We start from the raw sequence: 23,757 nt of genomic DNA, 5'->3' as shown, positions 1-23,757 counted from the left end.
CAGCCCACCGCCGCTGCCTGTCTCTCCGCAGATTCCGAGGATGTCTCCTCCAGCGACCGGAAAATGTCTAAATCCTCCCTAAACCAGAGCAAGAAACGAAAGAAGAGGCGGCACAGGTAAGCGAGCGGCCGCCCCCTCGCCGGCTCCCGCCGCTCCCTCCCCAGGGCACCGGACACCGGGGAGCCCGGCCGGCCCGACGTCCCCCGGCCCGGAGAGCAATACCCCTCCCGGCACCGGCCACCCGAGAGCCCCGGCGCCCCTGCGGCTTCTCCCCAGGGCCCTTTCCTTTTTTCTTTCTCCCCATCCAAAATAAACGGGATTTGGGGACCTGCCTGTAGGGAGCGGGGGCATCAGCCACAGGTGGCATTTTATTTCATTTTTCTGCTTGCGGATCCAGGTATCCCGAGCCGCAAAGCCAAGCGGCCCGGGAGCATCTGGCCGGGATGCGGATCACCGGTGTTCAAGGGGAGAAAAAAATAGCATCAACCCGTCCAAAATAATCAAACCCATCCCCAATCTTAATGTTGCAATCTTAATATTGGCTGCCAGCAAGAGACATTTTCTATCCATTATTTAAGTATTGTATTACTTATAAATAAATGTTTTGCCGATAGATTAGTTGGGAATCAGACACAGCCTGCAGAGAAGCTGGAAAAAGCTGGTGAAATGGTTAAGGAAACGAAGATCCACTGGGGAGATCCGGAGGGGATTCGGTTTCCCCTCGGGAAGGGTCAGGGTAATAGACTTTGCCTGACTTCTCCCACAGTTAAAATGCAGCTGGATTGCCTGCACCTTATAAACAGGAACGAAAATTCTCGTGCTGGGTTCTGGCATTGCTGTGGCCGGAGGGTCAGGACAAAGGAAGGCCAGACACCATCCACCGAGGGTGATTTAGGAATAATTAAATCAATCCTGCCACGATGCGGGAAGGGTGGATTAAAAGATGCCCCAGTGAAAGCGGAGCAGGATGCGGCGCAGAAGGAGACCGAGCATCCCAGGGGATGTCCTGCTATGGGTGTGCAACAGGAGGCTTGGTCTGGAGGGCTCATCCCAAACCCGGGGTCCCTCCACCGGGAAATGCTCCAGTCTGGGTGCTCTCCGGTAAATACGGGTTCGTTTTCTTTGTGGACTGGACAGGGCTGGGTGAAAACACAGCAGGGGCTGGTGTACAGGTCGCGGTTTGGATGGAAGAGAGGAAACGAAATTCAGATTTATTTTCAGTTCTGGACAGAAACAGACCTGCAACATCTAGCTGTAGTTGTGTATTCTGCACTAAACGGTTAAGACCTCTAGTACTAAGAAAGGGCTGGGAGGTGACAGGCCACTGGTCTGCAGATAGCTGCAGGATAGGAACACCGAAAGGGATAGTGGATTGTGGATTGCCAAAGGGAAAGGGGTGAGAGCTAAAAGGGGGAAACTTCAGCTGGATGTCAGGTAAAACCCTCCCGCCAGTGAGCCTTGCTGGGCTTTGGTGCTCTGGTCGGAGGAGGGTGGAGGGGAAGGTTTGAAATTTAAACTGGATCAAAATGGGATTTTTTTTTTTTTTTTTTTTTTTTCGGTCCGACAGAGAGAAAATACACGAGTTAATGTGCCTCTGCTGTCCCTAGAGTTCACAGATTTTTCGGAGCTGAAGGAAAACTGTTTGAAAAGAGAATGGATTTGAGAGTGAATTTAAAGGAGGGTCTGATTGCAGGCAGGTCCCTTGCATTTGCATGCTGCTTTTGTTAGTAACGTTATCGATCTGGTGGAATCCTTTCGATTCGGAAGAGCGGAGGATATTTCTGAGATTTTCTGTTTATGCTCTCTGGAATTGTAGGGCTTTTCTGAAATTCAGATGTATTTCAGAAAAAGACTTTTTTTTCCTCTTTCCTTTCCCCTTCTGGAGGTACATGTTTCTTAGTTTGATAATATATTTATACGTTTACTTTGAACAAAGGCTGCAATTCCTTGTTGGGGTTTTTTTTGGTTGTTTTTTTTCTTCTTCTTCCCCCCCTCCCCCCCCCCCCTTCGAGTGTTGTTAGCTTCTAATCAAAAAATGCGTTTTGTTTACCAGGGGGGTTGGAAGGTGGGAGTTTTAACCCTCGGGGGAGTGGAAGTGGTCCAAGACTTCTCATCCTTCCCCTGGAGAAGGGCTTTCATCCGTCTCGGCTTTCCAGCTGCTGATTTTTCAATTTGGTTGTCCCAAGCCGGGAACTGGCTGCGCAGAGGCGGGTTGGGCTGCTGCCCGCCCAGGGCGGTCCAGGAGGATTTCTAGAGGATAATGGGGTAATGCAAACTGGCAGGGAGCAGCTAATGGGATATCGGAGTGGAAGCCAGCAGGGTGAAGGCAGAGGAAGGGAGCCGACACTAGTGAAAAGCAGTGGGGAGCAGAGTGGATAAAACCTTTGGAGGATTCAGCCAAGGACCAGGGCTCCCGAGGAGGATTATTTGCTCATGGAAATTGAAGAGGCTGAGGACTGGCAGCTGGGGAAGGGCTCAGCACCTCTCCAGACAGGGTGCTGGGGGGATGCTGGTTTATCTCAGTGTGACTATCAAAGGGTTAAGAAACCTCTGGATGCAAGAGGAGGAGGGGGGTGTTTTTAAGCCAGGCCAGGGGTGGATGTGCTGTTGTAGGGGGGCTCTGAGAGAGGGACACCCCCAGGACCCTCACGAAAGGCAGCGGAGTCTGAGATGTAAGAGCAGCTGCCATCGCCGCTGGCTGCGGGTGCTCGCTGCTGGGGAGGGACTGTCTCCAGAGGCAAGTCCCTGAAAGGGAAGGTGATTTGTAACTGTTCAAAGCGCTGTCTTCTGGCATTTTCTGGTTCTCCTTTCACCCTGGCACCTGACCTTTTGCGCACAGAAACATGGGAGATGGGGGGAAAAGCTATGTGTTTGCAGGTTACCCAGGTTTCTGTAGCTTGTGTCCCTGTCTCTGACTCTTCATCAGCTTTGCTGCTTCTTCTTGTGTTTTTTGATCAAAGAGTTTTACTCCCCTCAGGACAATCTTCACATCCTACCAACTGGAGGAGCTGGAAAAGGCCTTCAACGAGGCCCACTATCCTGACGTATATGCTAGAGAGATGTTGGCCATGAAAACAGAGTTGCCAGAAGACAGGATACAGGTAATCATATCTCTTGGACCCCCTTATCCTGCTCCTCTCAGCCTTGTTCATCCCTCCCTGAAGAAAAGACAGCAGCAGGGGAGGGCTGACACTGCTCTGAATAAACCTCCCCAGGCTGTCTACTCCCCTGCTTTCAATGGGTAGGCAGCCAGATCTTGGCAGATTCGGATCTGTTGTGTGTCGACCTGTGCTGTACGTTGGTGTGTTGTACCAGTGATTTGGGATATGCATAACAGAGGGAATCCTAAATCATTGAAGGGGAGCTGGTCTGCAAGGAAAGACCACAGCATTTCGAGGTGTCGGTGGCACAGGCAAGAAGACAAACTCCTGCAGACCAGGTCTGGGTGGGCAGTGTGGGAAGGGAAGAGCTCATCTCTGCTCCTTTGGGCACAGGAGGATGCACAGGGATGTTGTAGGCAGCTAGGACCGCAGTGTGGGAATGATGGGTGAGTCCCAGTGAGGTGTTTGCACCATCTCTGCACTTTCACTGCATTTGCCTCTTCAAGTGAAGCTTCCCTGAAAGTTTCTGGAGATAAATTTTGTTAATGATTTTTAATGTTTTGGGGTTTAATTGCATGCCAGTCCTCTTGTGCCACTGTGAGGAGGTAGAAGGAGGTGGCGTGGAGTATCGCCGCTGTGTGGTGAATCCTCCGGTGGTAAGGAGCAGCCTGAGCTGCGGGGCTGTGCCAGCTCCAGCCTTTGGTGTGCGTGGAGCCAGTATGCAAGCAATCATTACAGCCCCGAAAGCCAGAGAAGATGTACAGCTGCTGTGTACAGCGCAGGAGGCACAGTGTGCTTGGACAGAACAAACGTGACGTTCACAAAGGCAGACTCCAGCAGCTTCTGCTGCCTCCCACCTTCCCGTGCCCTGCTCCCACCAGGCGGCTGCACAAGGCGCAGGGCTGTAATGGCCAAGCCTTGAACCCATTTTTGCTGGTGCAGGTGATGTTTCTTGACTGGCTGGGGGTTAAACTGGCCTGGTCCCCTGCACAGTGGCAGTAGCCACCTCTGTGCCTGCTGCATAGGAGTTTCTATAAGAGGCATTGGCCTGAGTGCCACGTGGTGTTGGGAGCATCTTGGTTTCCCTGGTTCCTTCTCCTGCTCAGTCTCTTGTGCATGCCCAGCACCTCCCAGTCTGTGGAAGGTAGCTCAGAGGGTACTTAGCAAGACAACACTGATGCTGGAAGCTGCTGAGGCATGACCCTGTGCAGGGACTGGGAGATGCTCCTAAACAAAAGTGCAGCCCTTTTCCCCTCAGTCCTGAGCCCCCCTCTCACCGCCCTCATTCTTGTGCTCAATCAAGAGTGACGTTTTTATAAAAGCAAGTTGTTCTTCTTATCCTGTTGTGCTGGCAGGACTCCTGCTGACCTAACAGCTTGTAGATAACCTGCATGCTGGCAGGATTTCCACCGGTCTTCAGAAATGATGGCCCATCATCTGAAATTCTACCTGACATATTAGGATTTTGCTCTGAGCAACAGGCCCTGATGCTTTGCCTCTAGAGAGAGTGAACTGGGTGGAGGGTCACTTCTGCACACGCAAGCCTGTAGAGCATCAAGTGAAAAGGGGAGAGACCTGTCTGGAGTTTAGTGTTGCCTGCACCCACCATGTGATGCTGGGCTGGAAAGAATATCCTTTGGTTTCCCATAAAGGACCTTTCCAAGGAAGAGGTTCATCTAGTGGCACAGTGTATGTTGAACTGCAGAGGCACCATTTCTCTGGCCAGAGCTGAGGGCCATAGGGGTGAGGTGGAGGGAGATGTTGTGGCAGACAGCGCAGAGCTGGACACTGCATGCACTGCTTCAGCATCTGGAGCATCCTGCTAGTGCTGAGACTCTAGTCTCGCTCTAATGTTCTATCTGATTTGGAAGTGAAATAGTGGCTAACGTATCTTAGCTGTCACTGACTTGCTGCCAGCATGTTACTCATCATCTGGCTAATGAACAACTGCCTGCTCTTTCTGTGCTGCAGTTTTTAAACCGAAGGAGTGCTCTTTACTGTGACTCCTCTGCCCTAGAGATCATGTTAGACTTGGACAGCAGAAATACCCCATGATGTGGCTGTTCTGAACATCACATGTTGCTGATGGTGCACATATTCCAGGAGAAAGTGCCTGTGATTAACACTTTTGCTCATGACAAACAGCAGAATTTCTGTGGCATCTGTTGTGTGAGAGCATAAGCATCCTGCGAGAGTGAGCATCAGGGTCACGTAGGAGTCCCGAGCACCACTGATCTTTCCCATGGGTCAGCACCTGATTGTCCCTTACCACATGTTCTATGAAGTTTCCTTGTCCATACCTTTTTGTGTGTCACAAGCCATGACAAGATGATTCCCAGCCTTGGTCATGCTTCTTGATATTTCACCTTGTGCTCCTTTTTGACTTTAGCCCCTTTTGTACAAGTCTAATTCTTTCCCCCTTGCTATGATGTTCACGCTCTTTAAATACATTTAAGCTGTTTCTTCTCCTGGCTGTCACTTTTGGTTGTCGTCATCGCTTCAGCAAGCTGTGATGATCTTTTCTTAAATCATTCTTCATAAATCTCACGCTAGTCTTAATCATGTGGCTGCTCTTCTGCAAAGCCCATCATGCCTGCCAGTCTTCCTGGAGGTAAGGGACCACACGCCTGCAGCCGCAGGTGGGGTGTGTTCACAGCAGTTCAGCTGGACTTCTGAGTCCTTGCAGAAACACCCTTGGATTAGCAATGGTCTACTTGCTTCCATATTTACTTCTTTCTATTTATCTAATTCAGCCACTTCAAGCCTTTTTTAGATAGAGTTTTTTTTTGTTTTTTTTTTTTTTGTCCCTTCAGTGTTCTGGGTTTCATATGACATTTTATTAACTGTGGCTAACAGGCATAGTAACAGCCTTACCAGCCCTAAGTTCCAGCCCTGAGTGAGCCTGGCAAGAGGTGGATGTTGGAAAAGAATATGAGAGCAGGGCAGCTACCTAGTGATACTCACTGAGTACTTTGACAGCCCCCTGGGATTCTGAACACATGTAAATATCTTAATATACTGCAGCAAGAAGTTCTGCAGCAGAACTGCACAAGTGAAATAAATCTTGCTTTGAATCTATTAGCATCATTTCATGCCCCTTGGAAGAGACAGCTGACAATGAATCTTTATTCTCTTCTTCATAATATTTATAATTTCATGCCACGGTATTTATTTTTTTTCTTGCAGGAGTTTCTAACTGCTCAAAGGAGTTCTGTATTTTTGCCTTTTCATTGTAGCTTGCGGTTCCTCCCATTTTTCAACATTGTTCTCTCCCTCTTGTAGGTCATTAATGAAAGTGTTTTCTTAGATTTTTGTGAGCATCACATGCTGTGGACTTTTACAGCATTTCTTGTGGGTTCCAACTGGCTCCACACCTAAGAGTGATATCTACCCCTTATTTTCATTCATGGAATTATTTCTCAGGAGGTAGTAGTCAAAGAGAAAGTAAATCACCTATGAAATTCAATATGAAAGTGAAATTCAAAGAGTGCAATTGAGAGAAAGATATATAGGAACTGCTTGCATGTAAAACCTTCAGCAGAACACTACAAATAGCCATCAGAGGCCGAGAAAGTTATTGGTTTGAGAGAACATTGGATTCAGGAAAAAATATTCAAACCTTCCATTTAAAGCGAGGATGAAAGTGTATTTTTTTTCAAGGCAGCACTCTTCCACATTGCATGCATCTTCCTCCCATATAGAGCTGACTGCTCCTGGTAGGAACATGAGCATCCTCTCATTGGGCAATGTGGGAAAAGAATTTAATTTCCCTAGTGAGACACTTTGCACAAGTCAGACCAGGTGTCACTGGGGCCATTTTGCAAGATATTGAAAAAGACTGCATTAATCAATGTATTTGAAAGAATACTCAGAAGTGTTGAAGTGCCTCTATTAGAATAAACACAGACCGTTCTGTAAAGTCCAGGTGAGCTAAGTAGGTTCGTGTGGGGAAGTATATCCTTAACAGATGAATTGAAGTATTCAAAATGGCCTTAAGCTGACAAGTGTTCTGACACCTGACTTAAATCAGTGTGTTCCTCATAACAGATGCTCTTAAGTATAATGTGTAGATTTTAGATAAGTGATCCCTATTGAATTTATTATGTGACAGTTCCAGACTTTGAACACCAGTATCTGCAATATTAAAGTTCAGTAACAGTTTGATTTGGGATTATTGAAACGACTGTGTATGTGTGTCATTACAGTATGTCTCCTACTGATCCAAAAAAATTGATTAATCAGTATTTCCAAAAAATAAGATCTTGACTGCCATTGTGGGGACATTAGATTTACCTTTTAAGGGAACTAATCAATTAAAAAAGAGAACAAAAATTCTAAAAATTGTCAGTTCTTGTTGTTAAATGACTGTATGGTAATCATGTGGATGAAGAATTTAGGGACAATTATTCACACAAGTAAAATTACTCACATAAGCAAAAGGAACCCCAAGGAGATGCTGGTGCTATGTGCGAGGAGTGGGGATTGTCTGTGTATCCAGCAAGCTCTGTCAGGCAGCTAAAGGGGTCAATTTTGGCTAAAAACAAACCAAAGCCAACTAAAACCCTAACTGAAAATGTATTGTTTTAGCTTCCATCAGATTAACACATTTCAGCATTGCTGTGTAGCCCTTTAGGAATTGAATACGGATGGAGGAATCAGGAGGGATGGCCCTTCGGAGGGAAGCATTTGTACCAAGAGTATTTTTTCATAACAAGAGGCTTACCTTGCTTCAGTTTTGCGAAAACATTCTGTATTTAGAGGTGAACGTAATTTGGAAAGGTGCGAGGAACCTGTATTGCACAGAGCAAGAGCTCAGGAGTGAATGCACGGAGTCCCCTCAAGAAACAAGATAGAAAGTGTGAAGGAAAAATTGGTTTATGCAGCTTTAGCAGCCCTGTCTTCTCCCTCTGCCGCCAGCTTTTCCTGCTTGCTGCGGAGTGTTGAGTTGTGGTCTTAATCCCACGGTGTAAACGCGGAATGGGGCTGATTGCTCCATGCAGTTGCTGACCTTTCCTGAATCTGTGCCTGGAATGGCCACCAAGGGATTTCCTAGTGCTGCAGAAAGTAGTGGTGGTGGTGTTTTTTCAAAGCTTATGCTCGTCACTATTACTCTCAGTAAGTGAGGTCCTGTCTATTCTTGCTAAAACTTTGGGTGACACGCTTAGAAGAGAGAAAGGCCAGCTCGAGGCGCGGTGCCAGCAGGTTCCCACCTCTCTATGCAGCACCTTCATGGAGATCATATAGCTGGAGGGAAATTAGCAGAGCGATCGGGGGGGTGCAGGTACATTATCAGGGTGATAGAGAAGCTGGAAGTGTTGCTGCTGCATGAGCCAACCATTTCAATATTTTAATTTTTTTTTTTAAGAATGCTGCAAGAAGTTAATCATGAAATAGAGCTGAGCAGCTAGTGCTGGCTACCTTTGCCAATAATTACTGAGCACTCGGGCGAGCCGTGGCAGTGTGATACCAGATAAGGGTCATTAACTCCCCCTATGCTTTTAGAAATGTAGGAAGTGTACAAGTGAGAGTAATAAAACTAATCAAACTTACTGGCTTGGTGAGAATATTATTATGAGTGTTTCTCATGGCGTATGGTGCATCTCTGCCTCCATGTCTTTAATTGGTACGTGAGGAGTTCATCCACTTTGCTGCCTCTTCAATAACATGCTTGTTTAGTTGATCTAAATTCATATTCATTTCCATTTTTCAATTAAGAGTTATTTAATTTGGCCCTTTCTGTAATGGAGTGTTTTCATTACCCTTTATCTATGGCCCGTTTTCAGTCCATGTGCTAGAACTTTACAAGTTAATTACCAGAGCTGCAAACAGGGGGGCTGGGTGATGGGCAAGAGCAGGGGCCCAGGCAAGCCTTCCCGAAGGGATTACTGTCTGGAAAGTCTTCGGACAGAGGAAGAAAATGTGGCAGGATACAGGAGGGAAAACGAAGGGCTGGGAACATCTCTTCAGGTGCAGGTTGCCTGCCCAGCTTGTGGGTTTTATTCTGCTACAGCTGGGGCTGTAGATGCAGTTTAAAAGGTGTTTTTTCAGTGCAGCAATGGAGCTATAGAGTTATGAGTTTTTTGTATACCCAGGTACCACTTTATCCCTTTACGTTTAGTCCCTGAGTTGCTTCAGCCAGCTTTAGCCACTGGCCAATTTTCTGTATGGGACAAAAAAAACCAAATAAAACCAAACTCACCCATCCTTGCCTTTGCTCTGTTCCTTGCAAGACGTTTCTGGCTGCTGCAGCATAAAGGACAGTGTGATTTTGGTGTGCTCCTCCACCATATCGGGAGGGAGATGGGGCTTTACAGCGACAGCTCCTTCAATCTCTCCACGGTTTGGAGATGCCGTCACCAAGGATCAGACACCCCCAAGTGCTGGGGCACTTAAGCTCCCTGTGAGAGGAAAGACAGGCAGGCAGCGAAATGTGCTGTAGCCCATTGCTGCATTGGAGTGCCTTGGCAAAGACAAAGGACAATGAGGAATGGCTCTGCAGGCTTAATGCCAGGCTGTGACAACTCTTCCCCACGTTTATCCCCCTATTTTCTTAACAACAGTAGGTTAAGGGTAATGCTTCTCCAAGTTAGCTTAGGCGCTGCAGTTCCTCGATCGCTTAAGCTCTTCTGGAAATCTACCTGAAATCTCTGTGCTGGGAACACTTGCATTCACTCCTTCTTTTAATGATGAACTTTCTTTTCTCTCTTCTGATACTGCTGTGGTTTTTCGCAATGGATTTAAAAGAAATAATTGGGCAGCCTAGCAAATTCAATAGTTAATTCCCCTCCAGCCTTAGGATGCCTGGCAGAGGGACCAGCTGATGGCTGTGTGTTCAGGTTTTCCTTTAATGACCTTTTATTATAAAGTTTTCTTCCTTTCCTGACTTTGAATAGAGATTTTTTTTAACAGTTCAATAACAGAGGCACTTTAGAGACACGGTTAATTTACTCTCCCCTTTATTTCTTAATGGATCTATTTTTCTCTCTAGTGTTTATCTTTTACCCTGATAGATCTCAACAAGTTCTTCTGATTCTTCTCTGGCAGCACGAACATCCTCTGCCTTTTCCTTGCCCTTCTTTCTGGGTGGCGTTCTGCAAGCCAGTGCAGTGTTGAGAAGTCTAGTCCTCAACAGACTTACGGATGACCCTGATCTCCACACGTGTGAGGTTGGCAGGTTTGTCTGTGGAGCAGGAAGGAGAAACCGAGTTGGAGAATGAACTGTTGCTACAATATCTTAAAGCAAAGGTGGTTTCTAGAGACCGCCTTGATCTGAGGCTGTGAGAAAGCATCAGGTGCTCTTCTGGCTACTCTCAGTGGTGTTGCCCTGGGAGCAGCAAGAGGTGTTCGGCTTAGGACTTGCCGAGTGTGAGAAGCACAGTTTCTCCCTACTTTCTGCCTCAGTGGGTTTCTGTTAGGCTCCTGACTGTCTGAGCAAAGGCAGAGCTGAAGCTTTGGCTAGTAGTTATAAGAGCTTTCAGCTGCAGCTTTCTCTGCAAATTCCTAGCAAGGAAACACAAGTGAAGAGTTGCTTAGAGCTGGTCACCTTCCTGTGGCTTAGAGAAAGGCCCATGGCATGCATGTTGCCCATTCATAAACATGGGGATTATGTCGCCTCTGTTGACTAGAAGTGACCTGCTGACTGACTCCTGCCTGCCTGGAGCTAACCTGCTGCCATGTGGATGAGCAGCAGCACTTTGCCAGGCTGGGTGAGCCCGTACCCGTGTTGCTCAGCCAGGCCAAGTGCCACCAGGCTGCCCACCCATGCCTCTGGGAAGTTCCAACTCACCTGCAGCTGCAGGGTCAGCAGGGAAGTACCTTCTCATCCGTGCTACTCTCTCCTCTCTAAAGGCACTGCTTGGCTCACCTCTGGGGGCTGAACCACGAGTGTTGTTGGGAAACAACCCCTTGGAAGGATCTAGCCAACCCATCCATGTAAATGTACATGATGACTATCTGTGCCGGTCACTGTTCCAAGATAATTTGTTTTATGTCCACCAGGGGTTTCTGGTATCTCTAGGTCTCTTTGGATCTTTGGCTTCACTGCCATCCTTCCAACTCAGAGTCCCCCATGACTGCCATTACAGTACCCCACCGTTTCTTAGACGATTGTGAATTTGTTGAGGTTATATGGTGACCATGACTGAGAACAAGGCTTCAATGGCTAAGTGACAACTGAGGGAGGGTCCCCGCCTGGGTGATCTTGGCTTGGGTGAACTAAGCATGGGGGATACCTGGGAATGTCCTGGTGTGCTGCCCTGGTGCGAGCAGCGTCCAGGAGCGGGTTGCATGTTGCCAGCTCTGCAGGTCACACCATTAGCTGTGCCGCACACTAGCCCAAGCTGACAGTGTTGGCTGCAGGTGTCAGTGCCACAGCAGCGGCCAGGGCCTGCAGCAAGAGTCTTCTGCAGCTGTAAGGTGTCATGTGAAAACTCCTGGAGTCATCAATTACCAAAAAAAGTTTAAGGGTACACAGGGCTGAGGTACATGTAGAGATAGGAGCAGACACATGGTAGGAGTAGAGTGCTGAAGGGCCACCCCAGTGCAGCCAACATAACTGCCAGCTCTGACCTCTTGGGTGGTGGTCGGGGACAGAGCATGGTTCTGGCTGGGTCTTTGGCTGTGGTGGTCCTCCTCCTTCCCCAGATTCCCGACAGCCTAGTGAAGGATTTGCTGAGGTTGGGTGATTAGATATCTCTTATTGCATGAGGCAAGGAATTGCAAACAACATCCTTACCGTGTATCTTCCTAAGGGAAGATTGTAAAAGACTACAACTTCCTCCTTCTGGTGCTCAGTCCAAGCTGCTGCGTGGGAACTTATTACAACATGTTGCAATATATTTTAATACATAACACATTTCTGTAGGTATCTTCCAGCTAAGGCTTCAACGCACCAAGAGTTCCTGTGCATTGGTGAGCCTGTGCTGTAGCCCTCAGGGGGCTTTGTGGGCTGCCCCCCTACAAAAGCCTTATCTTGGGAAGTGGTGGGCACCAGGTAGTGCTGTAGATACCATCTCCTGCTGGTGCACAGCCTCTGGCTCCTACATTTTTTTCTGGAAAACCCCAGAGCACATGTTTGCCCTTTGCTCTGTGTGTATTAATAAATGAAAGGGCAACATCCAGCTGCTTTCTGGCATGCAAGGGACAGCCCCAGAGCATGGGCAGTGCTCCACAGCCTCTGAGGAAGGCTGGCATCCCAAGCTCTGATTTTGGTGCCCATTGAAAAGCACCATGAAGGGAATGTGACATTTCTTCTCCGAGTGCTCTGTCTTGCCTTGCTGTAACGCGAAAGTGATAATATGGTATGTCCCCACATGGTCACAGGGTTCGTCGCATATGGATGCTTATGAAGACCTATGCTAAAGTTTCCTCTGTGCCAGAGGACCTGCAGAACAGGGGGGGAAAGGAAGCAAAATGAAATTACACAGGCAGGATAGCAGCTTGGTTAACAGAGCCAGGCATTGTGAGCACCCAAAGGACGGTGTGCAGTATCACCCTTTGTGACAATGACAAATATCTCCCTGGGTTTGTGTGGACTAGGATGACAGGCGCACTCTCACCAAGCTTTCATGTGACTATGAAGCACCCACAACCCTGATGTTTTTCCTTGTTTTTCAATTAGCATTAGGAAAAGGGGAATTTGGGTGTTTATCTGCCATGTCCCAGCATCTGGCAGCTTATATGGAGCTGTAGCTCCAGCTAACCTGCTGGTCAGCTAGCATCATGGTCTGGCCGTGATGAAATCAATGTCTCAAACTGCATTTGCTGTGCAGATGTGTTGCACAGATCAAGCATGTGCTGAACCACTGATCTCACTATACCTACCATGCACGTTGTGTGCACACTTTTCCTTTGGGGAAGGTGGGAGCCCTACACCTGATGATGTTCTCCACTCTTTGAAGGTTACAACAAGTGAGAAAACATGTCACCACATGAGGTGACAAGGCCAGGTGAAAACCTCAGATTTGCCAAGGGGACACAGCTGAAGACGTGTTCCCTGGTCAAAAGGGATTTTACAGCTTTGGCTGCATAAAGTCAGATAAATTGCAATAAGTAGCAATACTTGGCCTGCATAGTGCTTTTAAGAGCACAATTCAGCAGGACTGGTGGCACGTGGCACAGTAATAGCATGTGCATTTTTGTGCGTGCCGTATTGAGCTCATATTCAATTGTGCCCTGTGCTAGTTTAGCTTAGAGGAGGCTCAAGCTTGGATGAACCATCATGTCTTTGCTTGAGAGGGACAAGTACTGTCTCCCTGTCTCACTGAGCTCATCTCACTATGTCTGGTTGGACCCGTGAGCTGGGTGCATCAGACATGATGCCAGCTATTACCAGGAAGGGCTCTTGCCGTGCTGTATATGGGAAAAGCTCTTTCTAATGTGAGCTCAGAAAGCTCTTTCCCAGTGTTTAGTAAGAGGAGGGATGATGAGTCCTGCAATCAGCCATGCAGCCCATGTGCAACCTTTACTGCTCTCATTTAGCTTCATACCCACTTTACACCAGCCATAGAAAGTGATGTCACCATAAACGGTGCCCATAATTTTGACATTACATTTGAAAAGACAGCAGTAAACCATTTCCAGGCTTATGCAAGTGGTGCAGTCTCCACCAGCAGCCTGGGGACAGGAAACTTTCCCGAGGTGATTGCTACAGGGGAGGGATTTGAGGAAGTCCCAGAACCCAGTCAGACCTTACACTCTTGTGGCACTTCATTAAAAAGCCCCAGGGCCCATAAGTGCAGATGGGGCCATGGTCCATGGAAGGTATGAGGCCATTCTTTGCAGTGCTGACAACCTCAGATGCAACCCTGCCAGGGCCACCAGCCCTGTCCGATACGAGGGTGAGAACATGGCTGTTTTTTCAAAGGAAGTTTTCAATTTGACTGCTCTCATTGTAGAGTCTTGCGTTGGAAAGAAAGACGGTAGAAAGGGAGATGTGTAGTTGTCAGGAAGAACTGTGTGCTGGGATGGCAGCAAGGTCCTGGGCATGGGGGTGAGCTGGAGGTGTTCTCTGGTCTGCAGCGGGACCCACCAAAGAGCTTCAAGTGAGGAAGTGACAGTTATGCTGCTGGGCATGATTTTAGGAGCAGCATTCTGCTGTAAGGGGGATGGTGGGTCTGACCAGTTTTTTTTAGTCCAGAAGAGGGGAAACCAGTATGCAGACAGAGGTGTGAGGAGCTTGCACTGAGAAACAGCTCCTCTGTGCCGATGCATTGCTGTGCTTACAGAGAGGATCAGTCCAAAGCAGCACGGTGGGGAAAGAGACAAAAGCAACTACAGAGTGTTGGTGTAGATGTCTGAATGTTTTCCATGGCAGTAAATGCTACAGAGGGAAGAGATCTGGTGGATGAATGTGAGAAGTTCCGCTTCTGCACAGTTCAGCCCGAGATGTCTGGATCCCTGGGAGAAGGGCATGGTGCTGGATGGACACGGGTGTGTTGGGTCAGAAAGCCACCAGCACCATCACATCAGGTGGGACCATGACAGCAGATTACAACCCAAGGCAATGTCACAGGAGAAGTCCAGAAAGCTCCCAGGCTGCCTGGCTGGGCAGGACAGGGTTTCTCTGCTGTGTCCTCACTTGAAGAGCTCAGTTTCAGAAATGGCTTCTTTTCGGGGATCATACAGAGTGACAGCTTGGCTCCCTGAAGCTGAAGGTTTGCTCCAGGGGAATTATCAGACAGCATGGAAGAAGTGCTGTTAGTCCGTGGGCAGGGGACATGGTCTCAGAGTTGTTGCTGGAGGAATTGGGATTTTGGCCCTTGCCTTAGTTGCTGGCTTGCCAACAGCCGTGTGTGGCTGCTCCCTGCAGCCTGGCGAATGCATGTGCTGGTGGGGCGAGTAGCCGGTGTGTCCATGTGTCTGTGTATGTGTGTCTGTGCCTGTGTGGACGTGCATGTGTGTCTGTGCATGTGTGGACGTGCATGTGTGGATGTGCATGTGTGTCTGTGCATGTGTGGACATGCATGTGTGGACGTGCATGTGTGTCTGTGCATGTGCGCCTGTACATGTGTGTCTGTGCATGTGTGGACATGCATGTGTGTCTGTGCATATGTGTCTGTGCATGTGTGGACATGCATGTGTGTCTGTGCATGTGTGTCTGTGCATGTGTGGACATGCATGTGTGTCTGTGCATATGTGTCTGTGCATGTGTGGACATGCATGTGTGTCTGTGCATGTGTGGACGTGCATGTGTGGACGTGCATGTGTGTCTGTGCACGTGTGGACATGCATGTGTGTCTGTGCATGTGTGGACGTGCATGTGTGTCTGTGCACGTGTGGACATGCATGTGTGTCTGTGCATCTGTGGACGTGCATTTGCTTGTGGCCATCTAGTGGACATTGCAGCGTGCACTGCTTTGGGCTGGGACCATCCTGTGCTCCGTATTGCTCGTTATTTGAAAGACTCCTGTCGAAATGCTATGTCAAAGGCAGCGTGTGAGATTTGGTGAAGCAAAAATTCCCCATTACCTAGGCCAGAATTTTCCTTTAAGAGATGAGGAATGCTTGGACAGGGAAAATAACATTTTTTAATTAGAAAGACAAAAAAAGGTCACTACCAATCCTCCTGTCTGTGTGCCCCAGCTTGAAAAGTAGCAGTCAAGAAGACAAGTGTAACCAGTGAAAATTTTAGGTTGAAACAATACAGAAACAATACCCAGTAACTCCCTAGATGCTTTAAAACATCCCTTTGCTAATTCAGATCCCTGGCTCACGGCCAGCCTCAGGGCGATTTCTCTCTTTAGCAGACAATGTTTCAGGAGCTGATTAGGTAAACAAACTAACTAACATGATGAATGCGAATAACAAGGACACATCGAGTCTCACATCTCTTTGCAAAATGAGAGATTCCTACTACTACAATTTGCTCTTCTGCATCATCAATAATCCAAAGAAGTATCCATCATAATTTGTGGTTCAGAGGAGGGAACTGGCAAGAATAACCTTGCCAGTCTTGACTCTGAAATGCTGCAACCCTGTGGTGGAGCACAAAGGGCCTCAACTTTAATTGCTTTGGGCAGTGGGCACTGAGGGTGAGAACTGGATGATGATTAAGGTTAAAAACATCCCCATTTATAAGGCTTTGCAATACTGCTGATTTTGGTAAGGGAGCCTCAAAAGAACAGGCACGTGGAACAAAGATCCAGGAGATGACACTGAAGGTGCTGGTGTTTGCTGCTCTCTTGGTTCATAGACTGTGGCTGCTCTTGGAGGAGACAGGTCAGTGGGGTTGGAGTGTGATGCTCAGCTCTAACCAAATGATAGAGATTGAGCTGATGGGCAGGTCCTCTCTGAGAGAGGTGTTACATTACCACCCTCTGGTTTTCTGCTTTAAATTGAGAGCAGGTTTTGCAAGGTGATGGATTTTGGTCTTGCAGCTTTTCTATGCCTAGAAGACCAAAATCCATGGATATGGAAGAGCCTGTGGTTTCTGCAGGGTGTGCAGGCATACCCAACCGGCAGCATGCAATCTGCAGTGAGCATCACCTTCTCCTGCTGCTGGTGCGCGGAGGGTGTCTGGCAGCCTTCTCAGAGGTGTGCTTGGCTGCTGCCCCGGCTCCCCACAGCAGTGACTGTCCCAGATCCAGCACTTGGTGTGCCAAGGACAGCACTTGCAGAGCCTCAGGAGCAGCCCAGGAGAGGGCTTTGGGCTGCTAAACAGCAAACGTGCATGCATGGCCTGAACTTAGATGCTAACTCATCCGGTGGATAGCAAGACAAACCTGTCCTCTTTACTCTGTTGTCTGTGTTTTGAGGATAGGGTTCTTGGAACAAGCTTCCCATGTTTCACAGAAGGTGCTTGTGTGATAATAAAAAGCTGTAAATCATCTTAAGATGTAGCACATTGGCCCAAAAGACACCTCTGTGCATCAGGTTGTGATAGCTTTGTACAAGCATCTGATGTGCTTCATTCTAAAATTAATCACGAGATTTCATCATCGCTCATGAAGTGGTGGAAGCACAAACGCTGTCTTTTCACCATACCCTGGGCTGTGCAACAAAGAGCCAGATGAAAGCAAGTGAGAACGCAGGCGTGTGGTACACAGCCATGTCAATAAAGCATTTCACAAAGCTGAGCTGATACACGTGGTGGGAAGGGACAAGAGGAAACGCGGACAAACCTAAACATCGCTTGAAGCAGACTGAATTTTACAGAGCCAGAGGAAGTTGTACAGTAGGCATCTCCAATCAAAGACAACAAGCAGCCAAGGAAGACACGGAATACCAAAACCATGAGTAAAATGTAAGTGTAAGGGCAAAACCCTCTCCAGGAAAAGTGAGGTGCCAATAATACATAACTGCATACTTGGAAGTTGTAGCTGATGTACCAACACAGCCAAAAATACCTCAGAATTGCTAAAACTGATGTGTAATTCAGCTCAGAATCAAGGCACAGGAAAATTTTGGTAACATCAAGAAATTTGAAGCAAGCAGTGAGATCTTCTCCCAAAAGAAATCCCCACTGACAGCGCCAGCTGAATGAGGGCAAAATCCCAAGAACAGGTCACGGTGAATAGTTCTGCTGATCTGAAATGACGTGGGGGCTGCCACTGCCCTGCTGAGCTCTTCCCTCTGAGCTCCTCTGGACAGGCTTGTGGCAGAGGTGTGGGCTGGGGTCTATCCCAGCAATATTCAGCACTGAGCACCATTGGTTTCACTCAGCTTCATGCCTGAGATGAAGATAGGGCTCCTGGTATTAAAGCAAGATGGTCAGTCCTCCTGATTTCTGTTCTTCTAGAAATACTAGGATTTCAGATTTTCCTTTTTCCTAGTGAAAACCAAGAGGAAAAGCCCGTCAAATGACAAAAAGTGGTTTGGGAAATCTCAGAATGATCTTACTGAGGTGTTGATGTCATTTTGATTTTCCCATTTGGCTTTAAAGCATAGATTCTGCATGTCTTAGGAGGCTGAGATTAAAATACAGCATTCAGAAGAAAGTCATAGATAATTTTGATTACACTTCCACTGGCCGGATGCAGTTTTTCCTGTGTGATTGAATCAGCATTTTTTGATTGAAAATTTTCCATCAGCTCAAATCAAAACTGGGCTGCCAGCTGGCAAAGCTTCTGCTGGCTCTGACATTCACGTGGCCCTGCCGTGGGAAAGGGGATGCTGCAGGGCAGCAGGTTTAGTGGCAGTGGGCAGGCTGAGACCTGGTGGGGAGAAGGGCAGGGGAGCATGAGGCACGGGAGAAGATGTTTGGGGCATCAAGGCAGGAGGGAGGGGAAAGGGAGAGGTGGCAAAAGCATCAGTGAAGAGGTAGCAGGGTAAAAGAGGATTGAGGAGAGTTTAAAAAGTTACCCACTTGGTACTTAATGGAAAAATCTCTTCTTGGCTGAGATCCCTGTGTGGCAACTGGTGACAAAAACAGCTGTGCAAAGCCAAGCCCTGCAGGCTGCTCTGGGTACATGGAAAGGTGTCACTGCAGCCCCAGAACAGGGCAGATTTGCCAGTGCCAGCTCTTGGGTTGTGCAGGAATTTCTCCCTAAGCCAGGGAAGACAGAGAGGAGTTAGTTCTGTGGCAAGAGATGTGACTGGACTGGTTTATCCAGGGCAGAACAGGCAGGGTCCCTTTCCTGGCCCCGCTGGGGTGTGCTGCCCCCTCACAGCATGGAGGTGACAGGGGTGGCTGCCCCATCACCCCGGTCTGATGGGTGAGAAGGAACCGCAGGGGTCTGTGCTGAGGCTGGAGCAGAGCGAGCCAGTCCCAAGGCTCTGAGGGTGGGAGGAGCGCATGGCCTGGAGTGGGCGACCCTGCCAGCATCCTGCTGACCGCACAACCAGGCAGACCCGTGTGTCACAGGCATGGAGGAACGGGCAGAGAGAGGGAGCTGCGTGCTCCTGAGGGTCATTGCTCAGGCCCAGGTGGATTTGCAGCCATCCATGGTCCAGGGGTTACATATCGGCAGTATGAAAGTGTAAATCAGACTGCTTATCATGCAGAGGAGGTGATTTGTGGTGAAGCAGCTGGGCTGTAAAATCCCCTCTGACATGCACAGAGTGTCTTCTGCTGGGAGAAGCTGGGATCACAGCCGCTGGGACCACCACACTGCCCAGCCCACAGAGCTCCCTGTGGGACCAGGCCAGCCAGGCTCCCAGGAATGGTCAAGGCTGGCTGTCACCAGCGCTAGCAGGCCACCCGCCTGCCCTGCAGCTCTGGCAGTTCCCCTCTGCACAGGTAGAAGAGATGAGCTTGCCTTGCCAGCTGGGAGCAGGACATCACTCCGCAGCATCAGTCTCGTGGTCCCCCCAGCAGAGGTGGGGGTTTGCCCCAGTCCCCCAGTGCTCCCCACCACAGCCTGAGCTCCCCCACAGCTGCGGGTGGTGGGGACAAGAGAGGGTTAAGCTGTCAGCTCTGTAATGTTAAACAGGTGTCAAAGGCACCTCCATATATCTGCAGATTGAAATCAAATTCTTTGCAGTATAAAAAGATAAATTACCCAGGCGATTCCCGCCTCATCCCACTCATCAGGCCAGCGCCAGACGGCAAGCAATTTTTTTTTTTAATGTGCTAACGACCTAATCAAGCAATCAAGTCGGAGAAGATTGCGGAGTGACCCCGAGCATCCATCTGCCAGAGAGACCCTGCCATTCATTTCCATTCTGCCGTATACTTTCCGGGAAAGGGAGGGAAAAAATAGAAAAGAAAAAAAAATCCTAAACAAATTAACACCCAATTTTCTGTGAGTCTAATTAGTTAAATGAGGAGGTGTTTGGGGTGTCCGTGGGGAGGGAGGGGCTGCCTCTTGGAGAGGGGCCTGGTAACTCCATGGCATTAATTAGCGCAGGTCAATGGCGTGGTTCCCTGGGGACCAGCTGCTTTAATTTCCCGTGATATTTCAGTGCCTGAGGCCCATCGATTCAAACTGAAATTAACTTATTTTTCAATCAGGCCTGGGCTGCCCCTGGGGCTGACTCTTCCTTTGCCTCCTTCTGAATAGACCTCAAGCAATTTTTCATCTAAAGCTGATGCCTCTGCTTGGTGGGAAGGGAGGGGAGCTGGGGAGGGAGGAGGGCGAGGGAGACAAGAGGAATGGAAATCGGAGAGAGAGCGCTAATAGATTTCTGCGAGCATCCCCCCCACCCCCGCCCCACCATCACCGCCCGCCTCTCTGCTCGCTGCCCCCCAGGTCACAGCTCAGAGATTATTCTGCCAATTTTCTGAGAAGATGAGGGGCTTTTCAAACTGGGAATTCAGGGCGAAGCGCACAGATCAGCTTCCCCCTTCTCCCACCTCTCCCGAGCATCCGCCCCCATCCCAGCCCTCCCCGCAGGCACCGCTGCCCGCAGCCCTGTGCTGCAGCGCAGACACCCAGTAAATAATGAAAGAAAATCCCAGGCACGAGACCCAAAAGCCACTAGGAAAAGACACCGTGATGGCAAATTAATTACATCCTGCGGAGAGGGCTGGGACCTGCTCTCATACTTGGCCCTCACCACTCGTGCAAGGAAGGAAGGGAGAGATACGCAGCGGCTGTTGCGTGGGGGAAGAGGTCGCAGTGCTTTCAGGATGAGCATCCATGCATCCGACTTCATGCCGCTGCAGAAGCACACAGGTGTTCCCATGGGGGAAGAGGACTGACACACCTTCTCCCCAGAATCAACCCATGTCCCTCCTTGTCACCTGCCCCAGGTTTGGTTCCAGAACCGCCGGGCCAAATGGCGGAAGAGGGAGAAGTGCTGGGGCAGGAGCAGCGTGATGGCTGAGTACGGGCTCTACGGTGCAATGGTACGTCACTCCATCCCGCTGCCCGAGTCCATCCTCAAGTCTGCCAAGGACGGCATCATGGAGTCCTGCGCCCCTTGGCTCCTGGGTAAGAGAGCAGCCACCTTCACGGGGGATGGCGAGCGGGTCGAGATGCAGTGGGGGTGATGCGAGGGAGAAATCAGAGCCATATGGAAAACATGGGTGGAGGGCAGTGGGGCAAGGTCTCCCCGCCCCGCCCCCCTCCATCCCCTGTTCCCCAGCGGCCCTTGGCAGTAGGGTCTGACTGCTCATCCCAGATCCCTTGCTGGTCCTTGAATCCTGACCTGCGAGACCTGGCTGGGGCAGGAATTTTCCCCCATGCTCAGGCTGGCCTCCTGTGCCACGAGCATCCCTTGTGCCCAGCCCTGGAGCTGGGGCTCCCACCGGTGCCCAAGGCAGGAGGTCATCCCACTCTGACTCCCCCAGCCCTGTCACGCTGTGTGGGGAGCCGGGACCCTCAAATGCCCTCTCCTTGCCCCACATCCCAGTGCAAGCACCCTGCTCCCTCCTTCTGCTCTCGGCACCTGGGGGAGCTGCATTTCTGCCTGGTTTCGCTTGGGTTTCTGTGCAGACATGGAGGTAGCAGCCACCCTACTATGCTCCTGCTCTTTGCTTCCCGCTTTCTGACCTTTCAGGCTGGTTCTGCCCCAAAACTAGTGTCTGGCTTCTTGACGGTGGGCTGTCCTGTCCTTCCATCTGTGTGAAACTGAGAGAGGCAGAGGGGTGGGTTGTGCGAGGAGCGGGTTGACACAGGAATAGGCGATGGGCGAAGCTCCCTCCCCAACCTCTGTGTAGCTCAGGCAGCTTGTGCTGCTGTCTGAGACCCTTGTCCCCACACGGGGACAAGTTAGCTTTAGGTTCACAGAAAGAAATGAAGGGGAGAGCGATTACAGAGCTTTGGGGCAGCCCTGAGGCCACGGATGGCAGGCTGGGCTGCCCCAGCAGGCAGCTGCCTTGCCTGGGCTGCCCTCGCCGTGACTGCTGCGTGAAGCGAGGGTTTCTGCTTTTCCTTAATTCTGGCCTCTCTTTATCTTTGCTGTTTTCAGTTCAAGATGGCTTTCCCATGCCCAGGCGCTTTTCTAAACCCGAATACCAACAATTCTTTTTAGGGATGCACAAAAAGTCTCTGGAGGCAGCGGCTGAGGCGGGGAGGAAGACGGAGGTGGAGCGCCAGGCCCTGCCCAAGCTTGACAAGGGTGACAAGGAGGAGAGGGGGCCCGATCCCAAAACCACCATTTCCCAGGAGGAACTGAGAGAAAACAGCATTGCTGCCCTCAGGGCCAAAGCTCAGGAGCACAGCACCAAAGTCCTGGGGACCATCGCCGGGGACACCCCGGCCCCAGGCAGGAAGCTGGAGACAGGGGAGGAGGCAGCAGCGGCGGAGGATGAGAGACAGATGGAGAAGTTGAACTCGTTGCAGAAGGAAGAGAAGCTGATCTAGGGGAGGAAGAGGTGGCGGAAGCCAGCCCCAACAGACACTGTGTCCTCTGGGGGCCGCGCTCCCCCTCGGACCGCCAGGCCCCCCCGGCTGCCCCTGCCGGGGAGCAGGGCCCTGGTCTCTGCATTTGGGGCTGCCTGGCAGGGGTGCCCCCACCTGCTCCCCTCGAGCATACCCCTGCCCCTCGCTCCTCTGCCCCGCTGGGCCTTCCTCACCCCCTCGCCCCTTCCTTTTGGGGTACTGGGAAGTGTCCCATCGTCATCATCACCCAAGTGGACACGGAGGGTCTGGGCCCCTCTGGCCTCGCTGACCAGCTCCCAGGGCTCTCTCCTGCTCCAGCCCCAGCCCCCATCTGCCATCTCTGAGCGAGCCTGTCCCCTGCCACCATGCCCTCCCTGGTGCACGTCTCTCCCCAGTGCTGCCCAGGCCCCTTCCCACGGCACCCTGTCCCACCATGCCCCAGGCAGACCCACCACCTTCCCCCAGCCATCACCTCTGCCTCTGGCCCACGTGGGACAAGCCCACGGCAGCATTTGTATGACATGGTGACTCTCCATCCAGGGTGGTTTGCACCTTCTGCTCATCTCTCCCCACCTGGCACTGGGGTCTGGTGGGAGGGGGCCGCAGCTTCAGAGCAGTTGAGTTTTGCCTCCATTTGGCAGGAAAAAGCAGGTTTAGCCTGTGGACACGACACCCTGGTCCCACCTGGCACCCCGAGATGCGGCCCCAGCCCACATTGCTGGCTCCTGCAGGGCTGGCCACCACAGCCAGGTCTGGCTCTGCCCCGAACGCCAAAGCCCTGCGCCCCTGCAGAGGGGCTGAATGGCAAATTTATTTACTGAATACATTATTCCAGGTGAGACAACAACAGCCGCCCAATGTATTTGCTGAATTAAATTTGTCCAGCTCACCCTCTGAGTGTTAAAGGGAATGACAGCCATGCACACCCACCCCGATTACACCCCGTAACGTGTACATACGTATCCCAGCTTGCCCCACACGAGTACATGCAGACCCACACAGCCAAACCTACTCCATGGTACCATCACCTTCCCATCCCGGTAAGGTGCTATTCCCCCCCGAAAGCCGTAGGACAGTGACTTCCAGGTGACCCTTCTGTCCTGCTTTCAGCTGTGAGCACCCTTTCCCCAGAGCTACTGTTTTTCTTCTGTCAACGGTTAAGCCCCTCCATCCTGCCCTTGTTTGTCTTTGTCCCCCAGTCGTTTGACGTGTTAGATGATAGCCCATGGTGTGTAAATAATGTATATACAGTGAGAAAAGAATTCAGTATTGAGGTGTTTGAGATATGGAGCTGTAACAACTTCTAGTCATCCAGCATCTGTGATTTATGTGCCATTTTCTGTAAAGATATGAACCAGAATAAAACTAAATGGGAATACTGTGTATGAGTCTGGTCACTGATGTTCAGGGAGGATGAATTCCGCCGGAGCTGAGAAGGGGGTTGGATGTCA

General features: G+C 50.1%; 1 protein-coding gene across 2 annotated transcripts in view; it reads left to right on the top strand.

Moving 5' to 3' along the window:
• The window catches only part of VSX2 (visual system homeobox 2), a 34,648-nt gene extending 10,962 nt beyond the window's left edge, over positions 1-23,686 (top strand). Inside the window, exons 2-5 of one of the 2 annotated variants that reach the window (XM_080395320.1) lie at positions 32-116; positions 2,978-3,101; positions 20,734-20,914; positions 21,894-23,686. In XM_080395320.1, the coding sequence (XP_080251446.1) occupies positions 32-116; positions 2,978-3,101; positions 20,734-20,914; positions 21,894-22,288 (785 nt within the window). In that variant the 3' untranslated portion in view covers positions 22,289-23,686. The remainder of the gene's footprint in view (positions 1-31; positions 117-2,977; positions 3,102-20,733; positions 20,915-21,893) is intronic. The other variant, XM_080395321.1, reaches the window with a different exon arrangement.
• The last annotated feature ends 71 nt before the right edge of the window (positions 23,687-23,757 follow it).

This window comes from Falco punctatus, assembly GCF_963210335.1.
Source record: "Falco punctatus genome assembly, chromosome: 7".
In the NCBI taxonomy this organism is placed as follows: domain Eukaryota; kingdom Metazoa; phylum Chordata; class Aves; order Falconiformes; family Falconidae; genus Falco; species Falco punctatus.
The sequence above is the reverse complement of the archived record's forward strand: the minus strand, read 5'-3'. Positions and strand labels throughout refer to the sequence as shown.